This window comes from Erpetoichthys calabaricus, chromosome 12 (genome assembly GCF_900747795.2).
Source record: "Erpetoichthys calabaricus chromosome 12, fErpCal1.3, whole genome shotgun sequence".
In the NCBI taxonomy this organism is placed as follows: domain Eukaryota; kingdom Metazoa; phylum Chordata; class Cladistia; order Polypteriformes; family Polypteridae; genus Erpetoichthys; species Erpetoichthys calabaricus.
Window position 1 is genome coordinate 89299087 of NC_041405.2, and position 18828 is coordinate 89317914.

At 37.3% G+C, this 18828-nt stretch overlaps 1 protein-coding gene across 6 annotated transcripts in view; it reads left to right on the forward strand.

Moving 5' to 3' along the window:
* The window catches only part of dlg3 (discs, large homolog 3 (Drosophila)), a 380072-nt gene that overhangs the window by 111615 nt on the left and 249629 nt on the right, over positions 1–18828 (forward strand). For 2 of the 6 annotated variants that reach the window (XM_051934946.1, XM_028815838.2), the window contains exon 1: positions 3035–4007. The exons of 3 other annotated variants lie outside the window; for them this stretch is intronic. In XM_051934946.1, coding sequence (XP_051790906.1) covers positions 3651–4007 — 357 coding nt within the window. In that variant the 5' untranslated portion in view covers positions 3035–3650. Of the gene's footprint in view, positions 1–3033; positions 4008–18828 lie in introns of those variants that run through there. One more of the 6 variants, XM_051934944.1, reaches the window with a different exon arrangement.

An 18828-nucleotide genomic window follows, 5' to 3' on the forward strand; every position in this document is an offset into this window, starting at 1 on the left:
GTAAACCTCTCGACAAGGTCGACATTCTCTCCGCAGACAGACACACTGCTGATGGCTGTGCCTAAGAGGTCATTAAAGGCCTGGATCTTGGTTTTTATCCAGGACACTTGCAAGCCCAGACACTCAGACTCCTCACTCAGTCTCTCAAGTGCCCCGATCAAAGCGTCCATTGACTCTACAAACATCACAGCATTGTCAGCAAAGACCATACCAGTAAATCTTTCTTCACCAACAGATGCCCCACAGCCACTGGATCCCATGACCCAGCCCAACACCCAGTCCATGAAAGCATTGAACAGAACTGGAGCAAGAACACACTCAGAACCCCAGAATCAACTGGGAAAACAATAGAGGTTCTGCCTCCACTCTACACAGTACTCACAGTACCAGTGTATAGGCCGGCCATGATATCCAGCAACTTTTGGGGGATTCCGCAAAGTCTCAGGATATCCCACCGGGCATCTCGATCAACTGAGTCAAACCCTTTACGAAAATCAACAAAGGCTGCAAAGAATCTCTGCCAACATTTGCATTTGCGCTCCATGAGAACCCTCAGTGCCAGGATGCAGTCGATGGTAGACTTCTTAGGCATAAAAGCAGACTGCTTTGGCCGATGGTAGGTGAGCAAGTGATCATGGATCCTACTGAGGATGACCCTAGCAAGGACCTTACCTGGCACTGAGAGCAGTGTTATCCCCCTGTAGTTGCCTCAATCCAGGAAATCACCCTTCCCTTTCCAGATAGGGACGACAAGTCCAGTTTTCCAGTCAGTTAGGATGACTCCCAACTCCCACATGGACGCACAGATTGCTTGCAATGCCAGGAGAACAGCCTTACCACCAGCCTGGAGAAGCTCTCCTGGGTTGAGCATGGGCTATATAAATAAAATGTATTATTATTATTATTACTATTATTATTAGATGTACCGTCCTGCCAAATTTCACCATTTTAATGTAATGGAAAATAGGATTTTTGTTGATGAGTAAGTTAGTCATTCAGTCAACTAAGAATTATATACAGTATATATATATATATATATATATATATATATATATATATATATATATTCAGAACTATAGGTGATATCTTTCATTTTCATATCTGCAAATTTCTTCTTTCTGTGTATTTGGATTCCTAAATAGTGACCATTATTGAAGGATATTCTAAGGAGACATTTTTTAATCCTGTAAAGTTTTTCTTCAGTGTGTCAGTTTTAAGTACTGAATCCATTCTGTTAATTGCGCTATATTTCACATACTGTCACATTTATGGTCAGCTGAATACAGCTGTTGTAATTCTGAAAACGTCACTTTAAACTCAGGTGATCATTTTGGGTAAATATGAAAGCACTGCAGAGCAGCAGACTAAGATCTGTGTGCTCCAAAATTATAAGCACCAAAGAAACTTTCACTCTGTTGTGTTCACAAATGTTCACGCAAGTCTATCAAACTGAAACAGTGAAATATTGTGGTGAATAAGGTTCTGTCCACAGATGCTTCCGTGGTAATGTTGCTTTCAGTCGTGTTTTTGTATTCACAGGCTCTGCAGTAATTATGGTTGTGCAGTAAGGGTGATTATAATTTTTTGCACAGTTGTCTTGTAATTAAAACTATTCATTTCTGCAGATTGAGCTGTGTTGAAGAGAGGCAAGTTAAAGAAAAGAATTGCTGTTTTAATTTGAAATTATTTCAGTTCTTTACTCTAAAATTGTGGTAATTTCATGTGATTTATTTCTTTTTTACAGTCCTAGCCTGGAAGAAACATAGTATTGGAGCTGAATGAAGTTCTATTATGCATAGATAAGTTAACTGTGTACTTGGAAATTGATATCCTTTAAAAATGTTTTTAATGACTTAAGTAAAATATAACACTGCAATGATCGCAAAAAAAAAAATCTAATTGAGAAAATAGATCTTAAGAGAGATTCACATACTTTTGGAAATGTTGTGTCCCACTGGCCGTCTTCACCCTCAGTGTACACGATACATTAAGCTACATTGTGATTGTGAACAATGCGATAGACAGTGGTCAAGCACTGCAATTCTCATCAGCAATGCCATTTTTTTACTCAGCCACTGTAACATTTTGTTTCATATATCTAGAGTATGAACTTAACTAACGAACAAGAATTTTAAAACAAAATTAAGCATTAGTAACATAGACCTGGATAGAGAATGATCAGATGGACACCGTAAAGTAAGGGTGAGAAAATCAGTTTCTAAATCAGAAAATATGCACATCATATAATGGTAAAAGATGGGTCTGATAACTTTTCTTTATGGCTGTATGAATCTTAACTTCAGCTTTTTGAATTAACTGATTATGCACAGTAGATCTATAACAGACCTTATCTTTAAACTGGAGTTACTATTGTTAAGAGATAAAATTGCTGTGCCTCCCCCTTTTTAAAGTGAAATGTTTATGCAGGTTTAATCATAGCTTACTTAAAATGTACTAAATCAATTGCTGTAATAATTATTGTTACCTTAGATGTAAAGCATGCACCTACTGTAGCTGAAATCATGTCCTGCTTAAAAAAAAATTTGAATTTTAGGTGTCCTTTATATAGTCCCATTTAACAGTTTGGGTTTCTATAGTTATACCTGCAGACATCCAAACTCTTATCCTGAGAGAAATGTGTCTGGGCCATTTAGATGCTATACCATGTAGTTACCCTATCTCAGAAGTACTGGAGGGCCTCAATGAAATCACTTGTGTACTTATCACTTATCATCAAGCCTATGCTAAGGCTTTTGCCTTCCTTTCTGCTGAGGCTGTGTGGGTTCTTACTGATAATGTTCAAAATTACTCTGGCAATGCATAGTTAGAATATTGTGTGTGTAGCTATTTAGGAAAAAAAAGAGCGAGTCTCCTTTAAGAAGAGCCAGTGAAGCGCTCAGTGTTGCTCTGTTGCTGATGGTGTTGCTGTGCTACAAGTTGATTGGTTGGAGCTGTCAGGGCTGAGGTGCTGGAGGGATGCTGCGCTTGCTCTCTCTCTCTCTCTCTCTCTCTCTCTCTCTCTCTCTCTCTCTCTCCCTCTCTCTCTGGCTTGCATCCTTCTGTATAATCAGCAAGTAGGGCAGGCAGGCTGAGCAGCAACCCGGAGAAGCTGTTCTCTCTGTAGGCTGGAAAAAAAGGGAGAGAGGGAAAGAGATAAAGAAAGATACCAGGAAAGAGCGTGAGACGATTCCTGTTACCATCAAGGCAAGACAAAAAAAATGAGGAAAGGAAAGGTGTGCACAATGAAGGTTTGATCCGAAAAGAGAGACAGACATTTTATACAGCTATATTTATATATGTATTTAAATACATGGAGATCTATATATATATATATAAATATACATAGTCTATATTTCTGTGAACACTGTGATCGTGGCGTGGCAAGAGAAGATTTTCTTTACCATATCAATCAGGGCAGGTCTCTGATTGTGTGAGCTGTACAAAGTAATTCTTTTTCTAATCAATACGTAACGAAGAAGACTATTTTTCCTTCCTCCCTCTGTGGTTATTTCATCTTCCTTTGGAGAGAACATGTAAAAGAGGAAAAGATCTACAAACGGGTGTTATTTTTTATTCTTACAATTATTTTTGGTCCATTTTTGTGGAACATTTCGTGAACAATCTGAGGAGGATTCACACATCCAGCCAGCATGCACAAACACCACCATTGCTGTAAGTGCCCGGAATGCTATGAGGTGACTCGCATGGCAGCCCTTCGTAGAATGGACCCCCCATCTTATGGAGACTGGCAACCTGACCCTTTTGGGTACCCCTCTGGTTTTGGTGGTGGCCAAACCTTACCCCCCTCAGCCAGTAGTGGAGGAGGTGTGGGCAGCGGGGGAACTGCTGGCAGGAGTAAGGGCAAGATGATGTCTTCTGGGGGTTCTGGGTGCCCCAACCCAAAAGGCCAGTCCAAGGGCGGTCCCAAGGTGAATGGCAACAGTTCTGGTGGACAAGGTGGATGGTGGCCAGAGTGTACTTGCTCCAATCGTGACTGGTATGATCAGGTAATATTTGCATTGAAGTATATGGGGTGCATTAGGTGCTGAGTTGCCAATTTTTTATGTTGGTATTTTTGTATTTGTGAATATTTGCATGTCAGTTTTAATTGGTCCATGTGTATATTTGCTTGTCTGTTGACAAAAATTATAATCCTTGATTAGGTAATATAAGGAAAAACAGAAATGTCTAAAATCCTTTTTTACCTTTTGTTTGTAATATATGTCTTTTTAATTTGTGTTTATTGTTAAAGCCACATTTATATTGACCTGTTTGATGTACTGTGAAACATCTAATATCCACCCACCCACACATGTACTCACATGCATCCACACACGCACACACGCATACTCGTCCATACATTATTTAAAAATAATTTAGACATGCTTTTATGCACAATATTTATCTGAGATTTGGCAGGTACCTGCAAAAGATATAACATAAAAATGAATATCTCTTCAAATATAAGACATTAAGTGAGCATAAGACAAAACCGAGCATGCAAATCAATTTGTGCTTTATACAATGGAGCAGATTTTTTTTGATGTGAGTGCAAGAAAAAGAGAGAGAGAGAGCGTGTTCTTAGATGTTAATTGTTTATCTTAGTGCGCATCTCATTTTTACATCAGGTATACTTACACGATCTGATATAGTATGTGTATTTGCATTTGTGGAAAAGCATCAAAAGATAAAAAATAATTGTCCATGTTTTTTTTCAGTGGGAGCGCTTGATGATTTTCTATTAAAAAATGTCTAATTAAAGTAACTAACATCCAAAAGGATATGTAGATTGAAATCTCTCCATATCTGTTGGTTTTGAGGTTGAGATCTGTTTATTGCTATTTCCTTGCCTTCTAAAATGGATATTGGTGTATAAATCGCCTAGGGAACAAAATGTTAACTCCTTCTGTGCCATCCATCATGAAATGCTGAGTGGCCAGTTGATTTTCTAAATGGGATGGAAAGTGTGTATTCCTTACAGGAGTCCATATTAGTTCACCTTTTCTCTTTCTTTGGGTCTGAATGACTCTGTCCTTTTGCCTAACAGAGAAGCTATGTCTATGTAATGCAGGAACAGAACCCACATTTAGAGAGAGGACTTAGAATGTAGAAATGAAGAGATGTGGCTCACATGTAGTTGGGTGTAAGGGAGAGTATATAAGGAAAATGGAGGCGGCAGATATCGATACAGTATCTCAAGGACCATTTTTCCCCCAAAGATCTTCGGCATTACCATAGAATCAAGGAAACTGATGTAATTCATTTTACGTAATTTACTGTAAGGCTTACAAATAATGTGTTTCACAAAGCGATGGATATATAACATTCCTCTACAGTAAGTAATTACCCACATTTGTCTGTGAAATTCTTTTTGGAAGTATACATCACTTGTATAACACATATATTAATCACCCGGGGAAATTGAAAAGCAAAAGGGATTGCCAGATTTGCTTAGATCCATCCATGCAGCTTTGAGCATTTATTACAGTCCAGAGTTGACTAAACATCTGAAAAAAACTCATCAGGGAAAAAGTATAAAGAAGTTGAGTTCATTTTTATGTATTATAATTGTATTTGTTTGGTGTAATAACTTCTGAAAAACTTTTTGTCTGTCATTTCTTACAACTACCAAAAAAGATCTATTATTGGAGGTGTATCTCTTTAGAACAGTGCTCTTCACATATTCTAACATAATATCGAAGGCTTTCAAATAGAACACTCGAAAAGAAAGAAATGACTTCTGGAAGAACATCCACTTAATTATTATGTGTTTGTCCATTTTCTGTATCTGCTTGTTATATCTAAAGATCCCAGAAAAAGTGAGTCTATCTCAGCAGCATCAGGTAATGGCAGGAGTAAATCCTTGGTGTGGCATTAGTCAGTCACAGGGCACATTCATGCAAACAGCTACACTCACTCACTCACTCGGGCTGATATAAAGCCAACAATTCAACTAGATTCGAAGCAGCATTGCTAGCAACTGCACCACCAAGTGATGTGCAAAGAATTATGAGAAAGCCGGCTTTTCCCATTTTGGTATTTCCTACTGAGAATTATATTTTCAAGATGATGATCACAATGATTATTATGAATATGCTTTTTGTCTTTCTGTATCTGCCACTATACAATTCATGCCTTTGATTTGGTCATGTTGGACTGTAACATGAATTGCCGTGTAAGACACCTTGTGATGGGGCTCACCATGAAGGATGTTAGATAAAATGCAGATTGATTAATTGATCACCTCTGTTCATTAATGACTGCTAGGTGAAGGCCTCTGTTTGATTAATAAACATTGTACAAAAACAACCCTACATTTTATGTACCTAGCATAGATGCAGAAGAAAAAAGATGGTTACAAATTATATTTTCTAATACTGCTCATTGTTTTTTTTTCTTTCTCTTGGCAAATATAAATTGCATTATTTGAAGATATGTGGATTTAATTATACATTTTGCAAAATCTAAAGTAATAAGTAGCTGCATTCAAGATGGATGGTGCTGTGTTAAATTTCTTATTTTTCAAAAGTCACGTCACAATCAGTGTGAGGGTTTTTTGCTTGAATCTGTAAGTGGGGGGAAAAAATCTAATTCTGGGGTCATAAAGAAGCTTATTTTTAACAAGGTCATTTGGCAGAAGTCTTTTGCATTTGTCAAATAATAGGCTTTAAGAAAAGGTTTATCCTACTGGAGGTAGTTGAGGTGATATATTTTATAAATGGATTTCTTTTCTCCAAAGACAGGAAGTGAGGTATGCAAGTGTGTTATATAAGCAAAGCAGCAGCAGCACTAGGAGCAGAGAGAACAACTAACCCTTTCCTGCATGGAGAGAACACTGCTGAGCAAGAAATGTCCACTGACCTCAGTTATAAAACCTGCTGAAAATTAGGTTCATTGTTATTCTCATATTGTGCTCGAGGTTTAATGTAGTTTTCCCTTTCCATACCTAAAAAGAAAGCATAAAAACATTGATGTGTTGAAAGGATTCAAGTGCATTGTGTTTTATGTATAGAACTCTAATTAATTACCTGCACTTCAGGTTGTGTCAAGTGGCCAATACACTTAAGTGTAGTTGGTAAAGCAGTTTATAGCAGCTATTTTTTCTGGATAACTACATACAAGGTCATGGAGTGCTGGAGCTTATCATAGTAGAATCAGTCACTAGTTAGGACTGTGCCCTGGATGGCACGAGAATCCCTTACAGTTCACACTCACACACACACACACACATGCACACACTGTTCGATAGCATGTCACACTCATGCAAACACATGTACAATTACTTGTGACATGCCAATTCTCCATGTGCTTAATACACATACTGTATGTTTGGAATGTGGAGGACAACAGGAGTGCTTGGGAGAGAACCCACAGAAAGATGGGGGCAAGTGAAAACATCACACACAGAGAGTCAGTGGGCAATGATGTGAATCTAGGTGGGTTCAGCAGTGAGGCAACAGTGCTAAGTGACAACCCGTTATTTCAATCATGTCATGAACTAATTGTATTTACAGACCAGAAGCAGTAAAGTGTGGAGTTCTGGAGTATAAAAACATCATCTTTTATACAACACAATTACTACTCGTAGACTAATACTGAACAGATCATCAGACCATCCATTATTGTACCCTATCTATTTCAGTAGTATGGGAGCCCAAATGTATCCTGCAGCATTGGGTGCCAGGTAGAGGTCAACCCAGCATGGTGAGCCAATTCATCGTAGGGCACACTCATTAACAAACTGACTCTTAAAGAGTTTTGCTGAAATTAAATATTTGTACACTTACACTTAAATAATATTTTTTTTTTTTGCTTCCAGTCAGACCTAGTCAAGGCAGACCTAGTCAAGTATCTATCAGTTTAGATAGCACATTTAACACAACTACAAGTTGACCAAAACACTTTACAATAAAAACCAAAAAAGAAAAAACACAATTCCCAGAAGCTAACAGCTAATAAAAATATAAAAACAACACTAATACACACAAATCTTAACACATTTTAACAATAAGCCCTTTACTATCAACTTAATGACAGGGACCCATAAGCTTCAGACATATCCATGGAATACATGGTAATAATAAATGATCCGAGGACCTGATAGCCCTGGATGGTAAATATGAAATAAGAAATTCAACAATATATGAAGGAACAGACCCATTTATACTTTTTGCTACAGAACACAGCTGGAAGGGTAACACCTCTGTCAAATTCAATTGTACTGTAAGTAATATTGGGGTTCACCATTCATATAAATCTCAGTCTCCCCATTGGCAACATACAGGATTTACCAATAGAAGATGAAAATGACTAAAATATCAAAAAAACAACCTCATTTAATTTTATAAAAAAAGACGTTGTTTACATGAAAACACACTTATATTCAGTACTGTATATGTGTATTGGTATACAGACTTTTCTCTGCTTCCTCACAGTTCTGGAGTTCTGGTTTTCTCTTGTCTTCTTAGGGAGTCAAGGCTGGGGGGCTGCCAAACAAACTGGGCCTGTTAAAGCCCATTGAAGCATTACTTGTATTGTTTTGGGCTATACAAGAGATAAACTGTTGTTGTTGTTTTGAACGCTGGTCAGATCGTTATCTTTTTGAAGTTACCATGTTCTACCTATATCTACTGGAGTCTCCTATTAGAAAGCCTCATTTTCTTCCACATTTTAAATACTGAGATGCTTCATGACTGAATACTGTACTGATATGAGTGAGTGAAGATATGTGTATGGGTGTGCACCATGATAAAACAGTGCCCCACCAGGGAGGGATCCTGACTTGCACTCACTTTTCCAAGGATGGACTTTGACATCCGTTAACTAAGCATTAGTAAAGCCAGGTTCACAAAATGGTTTGACAGATAGATGCACTGTATATTGACTGAAAACCCCTGAATATTTAAAATGTTACATAAATTAAAACTTTCTCTTCTGTATAGAGAAACAGAATATTTTGGAAATTCTGGAAATCTTTTTTGGTGATCCTGTACAAAGTTCGATATAGTAATGTGCACAAGGGATATTCTCCATATTTGTTGACTTCATGAAAACTAATTACAAAAAAAGGTGTTTTTCTTTAATGATCATTTTTATTAGTTTTTACCCAGATATTTTGTTTTAATTTCCACAGACTACAGCATTCACTTTTTTAGGAGCACATTCTGGACAGTTCTTAGTGTAAGTTTGTTATGAAATACCTAAAAGTCCAACTGAGAAGCTTCAGAATGACAATTTGTGATTGTATCAAGTAGCAACAGGTTTGTTGTACCATGCAGGGCCTTGCTATTGGCAAAAAAACTTCATGTCAGTCCAACTTAGGAATGTTCTTAAAAGTGACTTGTACTCTCAGGTGGATGCGGTTGAGTGCAGAGAAAAGAGATTGACGTGGAATTGCCTGGAGATACTTAGATACATCAAGATAAAATGTTGAGGTTTGCATTTGCCAAAATAAAGTACAATTTCAAACGGCATCATGCTTTTAGATCATTTGAGAAACCGAGTAGCTCAATCCTGATATTGTGGGCTTGTGATTAGAATTTGCTATCCTGGTGCACAGTTTTTACAGCTCTCTCCAGCTTAGAAACCCAGTCAAACAGTAAATACAATAAGGGTGTGAGTGTGAGGTATTCATTTAGAAAGCTCACCTAAGCTACATAATTAATATAATATACAGAAAAAGTCTGTACAAGCACATCTTTCTTTCTTTCTTTCTTCTTTCTTTCTTTCTTTCTTCTTTCTTTCTTCTTTCTTTCTTTCTTCTTTCTTTCTTTCTTTCTTTTCTTTCTTTCTTTCTTTCTTTCTTTCTTTCTTTCTTTCTTTCTTTCTTTCTTTCTTTCTTTCTACAAATGTACTGCAGTACAATAAAAGGAATAGGCACTTTAAAAAGGCCCAAACCAACATTCCCTTGATAGCTGGGCATGTGTGCATGCGCATGTTCAGAATTTAATTTAATGGTGTGGGGGTGGGGCAGTGCTTTCAGGCAGGGGATGTCATCCAGAGAAGACATATGGGTATAATGTTTAAATTAACATGTAGACATCCAGCAGTGAGGGTGAGGGGTGTGCATTGTTGAAGCCTGGATGTGACTCTCTTGGTGTAATAATTATGCAAGCATGAAAATGGCTGTAGGTTCACATTATTATTTATTGCTATGCTTTTAGATGTTCTTCTATTAGATCTCATACTTATTAGTTAGTGAGTGACTTCATTGATGTTTTGTCATTATGGACGTATGTGCCAAATGAAAATATTGCATCACCTTAATTCATGTTCATGCATATTTCTTCAGGTTTTAAGTTATAGGGCAGTAAGTCTTCCCTAAAACAACAATTTTCCAACACTTCTTATGCTTGTGTAATTGTATTACTTGGAGATGAAATCTATCTATCTATCTATCTATCTATCTATCTATCTATCTATCTATCTATCTATCTATCTATCTATACTGAACATATTTTAATTTTTCATATTTGTTTACATTAAATATACATATTTTGCTTTTCTTTGAGACAGTGCAATAAGTCTCTGCATCTTTCCATGCACAATGTTTGTCTGATAAATGACATATGTTTTTCTAATTAGTTCAGATCCTCTTACTTTCCTACGTTATTGAATAGGCTGTTAATAAAACCTAAGGTCTGCATGCACTGTCTTAACATTGTTTAATTGTTTAATAAACCTGACATGTATTGAAATTATTTTTCAATTTTATCCCCTAATGAAAATGAAAGTGTGTTATGTCCAATTTCAGTTTGGTGTTATTAAGAGAAATAGAAATTCTTTTTATTTTCATCTTGGTCAGCCGTGCTTTGATTGACTGACTCCTTTAAATTGCTGCCGATTGAATTGCTTTCCACTCATTGACGTTATGACGTGACCCCACAGAGACATCAAGCTGCAGGAAGACTTGTGAATTTCCAATTCTGACTGCACAACTTCAGATTATTAACCCTTCACTTCAGGGTACAGGACAATGGAACTCCATTTTGTTGACAATGCCTAAATTATATTTGGCTATGAAACAAGATTTAAAAATGTTACTTACTATTTGTCAAATACAAGGTAAAACTGGAATTCTTAAATGACTTTCATTGTGTTGTGACACTGAATTTCTTCCACATACGCTTGCTTCATCGATATACTTCACTTTTAATGCTTAACTTTGTGTACAGTAGTGTATAAAGTTAAGTATTCTGTAGTTCTCATGACCAGCTCAAAGTGACAAACAAATACAAAACCATAAAGCAATAATGTAAAAAAAATTGTCAATACCTAACTTGTATATTAGGTCAACATATGCTGTGCATTCAGTATTGTACTTTGTTTCTTTGCATACACATAAATGTCTGTAAACAAATTTGCATAATAAAAAACAAACATTGTTTCAAATTCATACGTAATCATTTTGCAGACATGGTGTTTTAAATGTATTTTTGTGGTCAAGCCATAAGCAACCCTGAATTGAAGAGATTTAGAAATTTGATGTTGTTTATTGTATGTTTCATTTCCCATAAGAACTTTGAGGTAGCTTAACTGGTGACTGTCCAGTAAACTGGTGCAGTGTGAGTGTGAGTATGATGATGATTATGCCCAACAATGAGCAGGCAGCCCATAAAGGGTTTGTTCCCATCTTGTTTTTGAAGTTGTTGGGAACATGTCTGGTTCTCCTAGACTCTGTAATGTAAAAAGCTATTAGTGAAATATATTAATAGATGTATGATTGAGTCAGCTGCCAATATTAATATACACATAAGGGTATACAGAAGAAGGTGGTCTTTAACAATTATCGCCTGTTTGTGACACGGTGGCACACTGGGTATAGTGGCTGTTTAATATATTTCCAGTATGCTGAGTAGTTTGAATCCCAGCCCAATCACTTTCTGTGTGAAATTTTCATGTTTCTCCCTTGTTTGTGTAGGTTTTTTTCTAGATACCCTTGTTTATTCTTCAACATCCCAAAGAAGCAAATATACTGTAAATTTAGCTAGTTGTTCTACATTGGGCAGGTCTGAGCTTAAGTGGTTCCTGACCATTGTTACTTACTTAAGGATCAGGCCCATTGCTTTGAATTAGTCAGTGTTTGCACTGAAAATGGATGAATGGCTGCTATCACCCGATGTGCATTACCATCTCTGTAAAATATTAACAGTGCTGATATTTCTACTCAAGGCTATATTTTTTCACAATGTTACATTACATTTTAAAAAGCTGTTCCTTCAACTACGATATGTAAGGTTCCCCATTTTGTGTTTCCAAGAAGGATGAAGTTTTTTATTTTTTCAGAAGAACTGTGAATAGTTTCTGCCCTCATTTTATTGTCTGTGATGGTAATAACCATTTGTATAAAACTGTTTTTCAAAAAACCTACTGTCCCTACATGAGGCTGACCAAACTTATAAGCCATATAATTACAAGTGTCCAACTATAAATCTTACACAATGCTGTGTGAGTGATCGTTGTTATTAAGGTAATCCTACTGTGACTCATCTGGTAGTCTATTGGATCTTTGCTAGTATTAATACAAGAGCAGTAGGTTTTTCATGTGGCCTCCAAGCCATAAAACTACTTCCTGCTGCATTTTTTGTTACTGTGTATTGCAGTAATTCAGACTAGGTCAAACAGCGAGATTTCTGATGTGGATTGTTTATTTGCTTTTTTCCTGTGTCCACATGCATTTCTAAGAAAAGTGAAGGCAAGGTAGTTGATCTCTACTTATGATGCTACAGTATATGAAGGAGACATTTTTCTCAATTTTTGAGGCATAGATAAATCTATCCAGCTCTCCACTAATTATCAAAACTACATAATCCAGTTCAGGGTAGAGGGGTAGAAGTCTATCTAAACTACGTAAGGCACAAGAAAGGAACCAGTCCTGGACCAATTCCGGTGTAATGAAATCCTTCATGTAACATATTTCAAGTGATAAATTAGCAGGGGAAAACTAGAACTTATGGACAACTGAATTTAGCAAATTCAGTAAATTCTGATTAGACACTGATTAATTCAGAAACATTTAGGTTACATTATATTTCACTTTTCTGTTAATGAATTATTGTTAAAAATGAGACAGATTTTCTCAAACATAGTAGTTTGTTGATAACCATATTAATTATAAGTGCTTTTAGTATTGGATCCTGATGTTAGAACATAACTAACTTCACTATCTATTAATACCAACCTTCTTGAGTTAAAATGAGTCTGAGAGTCAGCAAGTGTAAAAATCTGAGAATGGTTTAATTACACTGCACTTAATTACAATTTTTTTGAAAAGTCTTGCTTCCTGAAAAGTTTTTGCTGATTTTGACAGGTACCTACAGGGTATGCACAAATATAGTTTTGGTTTTACTGCATCAGTTAGGAACTCTGAGAAATAGACATTTATATGTTTACTGAAAATAACGTTTTTAGTCACATTTATGTTTCGCATAAGCTATTAAATTCAACAGAATTAAAAGTGTTTTGCTCCTGATTTTCTTTTGTATTCAATGTCTGGTGCATCACGTTGCAGTGTCCAACAGTACTCAGCAAGCATTGACGGATTCCAGTTGCCCTGGTATCGTTTCTCAAGCGTAGCAATGTCCTGGTGAAACCTTTCACCGTGTTCATCACTGACAGCACCGAGATTTGCGGGAAAGAAGTCCAAGTGTGAGTGGAGGAAATGAATCTTAAATGACATGTTGCACTTCATTGTCTTGTATGCTTTGAGAAGTTTGTTTACCAGCTGAATGTAGTTTGGGGCTCTGTAATTGCCCAGAAAATTGTCAACAACACCTTTGAAGGCTTTCCAGGCAATTTTTTCTGGCCCAACTAACAGATCTTCAAACCGCTTGTCACTCATAACATGTCTGATCTGGGGGCCAACAAAAATACCCTCTTTGATCATCAGTTATTCTTGGGAATATCTGTCTTAAATAACGAAAACCTTCCCCTTCCTTGTTCAGTGCTTTCACGAAATTCTTCATGAGTCCCAGTTTTATGTGAAGAGGAGGCAAAAATATCTTTGCTGGGTCGACAAGCGATTCATGTGCCACATTTTTCTGTCCTGGAACTAACTTTTTACAGAGTGGCCAGTTCTGTCGAGAATAGTGCAACTCTTTGGCACGGCTGTCCCATTCACAGATGAAACAACAGTACTTTGTATAGCCGAGCTGCAATCCTAGTAATAGAGCAACGACTTTAAGATCTCCACAGATATTCCAGTTGTACCTGCTATACTGGACATGCTTCAGCAACAGTTCCATATTCTCATACGTTTCTTTCATGTGTGCTGCATAGCCAACAGGTACTGAAAGATAAACATTGCTATTGTGTAGCAGAACAGCTTTCAGGCTTAACATTGACAAATCAATGAAGAGACGCCACTCTTCTGGGTTGTGATCACAACCCAAGGCCAAGAACAATCCTTCAATGTCACAACAGAAACAGAGAATGTCGACTTGTGCAAAAAATTTGGTTATATCATGATGTCAGCCTCGAAACACAGAAATTTTTGTACCTGGTGACAGCAAACACCATTCCTGCAGTCTCGAACTAAGCAGCTCAGCTTTTGCTTTTAACAGACCTAAATCTCTGACCAAATCATTCAATTCAGACTGTGTTATCAGATGTGGATCGCCTGATGAGTGTGGTTCAAAATCCGGGTCAATGTCACTGTCAGTACCCTGCATTGCAGTTTCTTTATCTGGTTCGTCTAAGGTCCAATCCTCTGGTGGTTTCGGAATTGGAAGACTGTCATCATGTGGCACAGGTCTCAATGCTGAAGGCAGATTAGGATATTCAATTGACTTTTTGTTTTTGGCAGAGAAACCAGACACATTAGTCAAACAGAAGTAACAATCCATCACATGGTCTTTCTGTTCTCACCATATCATCGGAACAGCAAACAGCATCGTCTTTCGAGTGCCTCTGAACCAGGCTCTCTGACTGATAGCACATGTCGCACAGCAAATGTGAGGCACCCATTCCTTGTCAGATGATAAGCTTTCTTCACAAGAGCAGTCATCCAACGTCTCTGAGGTGCAAGTGTATATTCGCCATAGATATAGCAGAATGTATTGCGGTTGTTACGATATTGATGAGACATATTGCCCGACACCAAAACGTCTATAGCATCAAGCTTACTTACTGTTTTATTGCTACAGATACTGTACTTTAATATATGGATACTATACGTACACACTGACTATCTATATTAACCAAATGAGCAGGATCGGTGTATGCAAGCCACCTTTATAGCATGCTGAGATAGCGTCAGGCTCGTTCAGACCTGCCCAGGATGTCAACTTCCACAGAACAGTTTCCAACCTGGCCTGATTCCATGCCTGGACATGCCCAGGCCGCACAAACCATTGTTGATAAGTCACTTACGGGAGCGAAAATGTTTGGATACAAATATAAGAAAAAATCATGACAAAACTGAAGATTTCTCTGCAACGGTACGGGATGGGTAAATTTTGATGTGATATTTGTGATATTCAGCATCCAAAATTCTATACGAAAGACCCAACAGTGTTCAAGAAGCAAAAACTTTGTTGTGCGGTGTTATAATAAGCCAGTGGTCTCCAAGTGTAGATTTGGGGGACATTAAGCATTTTCAAAATCAGTGAGTCATTATGTCATTGTTGAATTAGCAGAATTAGCTTCTTTTTTTTCTCTTATTCTGCATTTAGGAAAGATTAGTACTGTGGGATTTATATTCTAAGAAGTTTACAAGTATTCATATTTTTTATAGTTTTGAGTTTTTAACTCTCTTTTGCCATTTCCAGATTAATTTACATATTTTCTGTGGAATTTGCTCCCTTAATCATATCCTAATAATAGGGCTGGATTCAGGCCAATTGATGGCCTAAGCCCAGCTCAGCAATGGTACCTAGCTGAAAAGAATTTAGCGTTAGTAAATGCTGAAGGTGAAATAAGAGATTAAAACTTGACTCATTTATTTGAAAAATCAGTAGAAGAAATAATAAAATAAAGAACCTAAGAGTCCCTTACATAAATCAACTGTTAAATGCTAGCCAGAGCAATCCGGCTGTGCTTACACTCAGCGGAAGTGAAACTCTTATGCCATGAGATGAAAACAAATGTGATATTTGATGACAAACTTTTAAACTTTAGCTACTCACCAAGCCAAGAAAAACTTTTTTTTTTTGTTAAATGCAGATTAAATTTTAATGTGGCAGATTAGAACAACTACAGAAAATGCGTCTAAAATCAAGTGTGGCAGTGAAAGAGTTAAGGGAATTACAGTCAGGGGGAAAATACTCTGTAGTGCTCCCTATCTCATGGTGCACTAAGCAAATGACAATGAAAAATGAATCAAATAGACACCCAAGTAAGGCCAATTGCAAAGCGTGGTTGTTTGAAAAGAGAACATCTTTAGAGTCCAGTGCTGGGACAGTACCTGTAAAAACAGACAAGGTCACCGGTGCTTCTTATTTTACAACAAATGTCTGATTTCTCCGTGTCATTCAAATGTTGATCTGCTTGTATCAAGGAACACAACACTTGCCAAATAAAAGTTCCCACAACCAGCCTGCATGGCCGACATACAGTAAAACAGATTGTGTGATGTTTTCACCCTATCCTAGTCTTCTATTTTACATGAATCAGGCAGAATTATGATTCATCAGTCTGGGGAATATTTTTTTCTTGACAGAAGCAGAATTCAAGTTATTCTCTTTCTCTTTTGGCACCATGGTTGCACTCAGCTGTTAGCTGACCTGACTGTAGCCATCTGCAAAAATGATGCCACTCTCTTTCACATGTTTTCATTAATTGTCTGCTTCTAGCCTTAGAAAAGCAAATGGCTGGGTGGTTTTTAGGGGGCAACTCATTCTTAATATACTTGTGACACTGTTGTGTATAAAATCTAAGCATGGCTACTCCTCTCAATGCTCATGGGCTCATTTCCGTGCTGCCTTCTAATCCTGAGTCCTGCCAGTTCTCCCATTCATTTCTACATACATACATGCTGAATTGATGCCTGCTTATGTTTTAAATGGCATTGCCTGCACATGCCCTGCTGATAGATATTTAGCACTCAGTACTGTGAGAAAGGAAAGTTATACCTTACAACCTAGCCATAGTATATATTGGAAGCATAATAGGTTACTCTTACTACTGTTCCAGCATTGTGTAGGTAACTGATGATGTTACTTCATTCCTGCCTGCAAATGCATCCTCAAAGGCATTGGTGCCCCTTTCTGTGTTTCTTCCATTGCAGAAGACTTGGGTTTACTTGTAGAAAGGCTGCAATAATTGAAAATATAAGTGGAGCTTTTTGCTAAAATTTACTTAGGCAGAACTAAAAGTTAATGGAGTAAAGAGAAAAATGTTTCTGGGATACACAGTGGGCACTAAGGTTAGGGTATCTCTAAGGAACAGTTTTTTTATAATGCCTTTGCCTACATCTTCCATGTGACAATGTCTGTCATGGCTATTGATAAATAGTCTTTGGGTGTATTTTTTATTTTAATTAAGCTTATAAGGGTTAGTGCAGAGGAGAGATGAAGGGTACATTGGGAAAAAAATGTTAAGGATGGAACTGCCAGGCAAGAGGAAAAGAGGAAGGCCAAAGATGGGGTTTATTGATGTGGTGAGGGAGGACATGAAGGCAGTTGGTGTGGCAGAAAATAATGTAAAAGACAGGGACAAATGGAGATGGATGATCCGCTGTGGTGACCTCTAAATGGCAGCAGCTGAAAGAAGAAGAACAACAACAACAAGAAGATAAGGGGTAGTGCAGTGGTTATTGTCATGGACTCACATCTTTAAAGTCCCTAGTTCTGTGTATTCTCTGTGTGTGGTTTACACACACGGTTCTCCCTTTGTTCACATTGTTCTTTCCCAGTTTTTTCACATCCTAAACAAAGTCACTTTAGGAAAATTAATGAATTCCAAATGGATTTTCTTTTTATTTTGATATTTTATTTTAGTTTCCTAGGTAAAGACCTGCAGTAGTATGACTCCTGGGATTCTACTGTCTAATGTGTTAACAAAGCTGTACAATTAGCAGGCCAAGGCCACAAGAGGTCACAGAAGCCTAACATGACATGCTGACATTAATTCAAGTAATATTAATCATATAAAAGTCAGGAAAGACATATAAAAATCGGAGACTTTTTCAAAACATGATTCAAAGTGGTTTGCTTGTTTTATAAGATATTTGAAAAAAGATTTGGAAATTGGTGCTAAGATGTGGTATCACACAACCAAGTTAAAAATATTCTCAGTATGTATGGTGTAATGAGACAGAGGGATCAGATTATCAATAAATTAAAAGTCATTGGTTCTGTACGTTTGCACAGCTTCCAATGCAACTCCGTTCCAACCTGTGATTGACTTATCAATGAGTAATTAAGAAGACTTTCTTCTGAGTATGACAAGAGTTAATGCTGCTAAATAGTCAACTCTGTAAAGTCCTAAGTTGTTTGTATGAAAAAAGGTTCTTTGATTGTGTGCCCTGAGGTGGTTACTGCCTTGTACCCAATACTGTCATGAAAACACAAGGCACTCTACAGTCCATCCATCCAACAATCTATCCATTGCTAAGCTTGCTTAATTCAAATCCCAGATAGCAGGGGCTGGAGCCTATCCTGGCAGCAATGGGAGGTGGACCTTAAAACATTATCCTGAGAGGACCATATGCAAACATAGAGGGAGATAATGCAAACCCCAGGCAGATGGTGACCTGGCTTTCTGGAGCTGTAAGAGAGCAGAGCTACCCCCTATGTCACCATGCAACTCCATCCCTACAACTCTGTAAATAATAGAAAAAAAAAACAGATGTAGGAAAGGAATGGATTAATATTACCAACAGAAACTTTT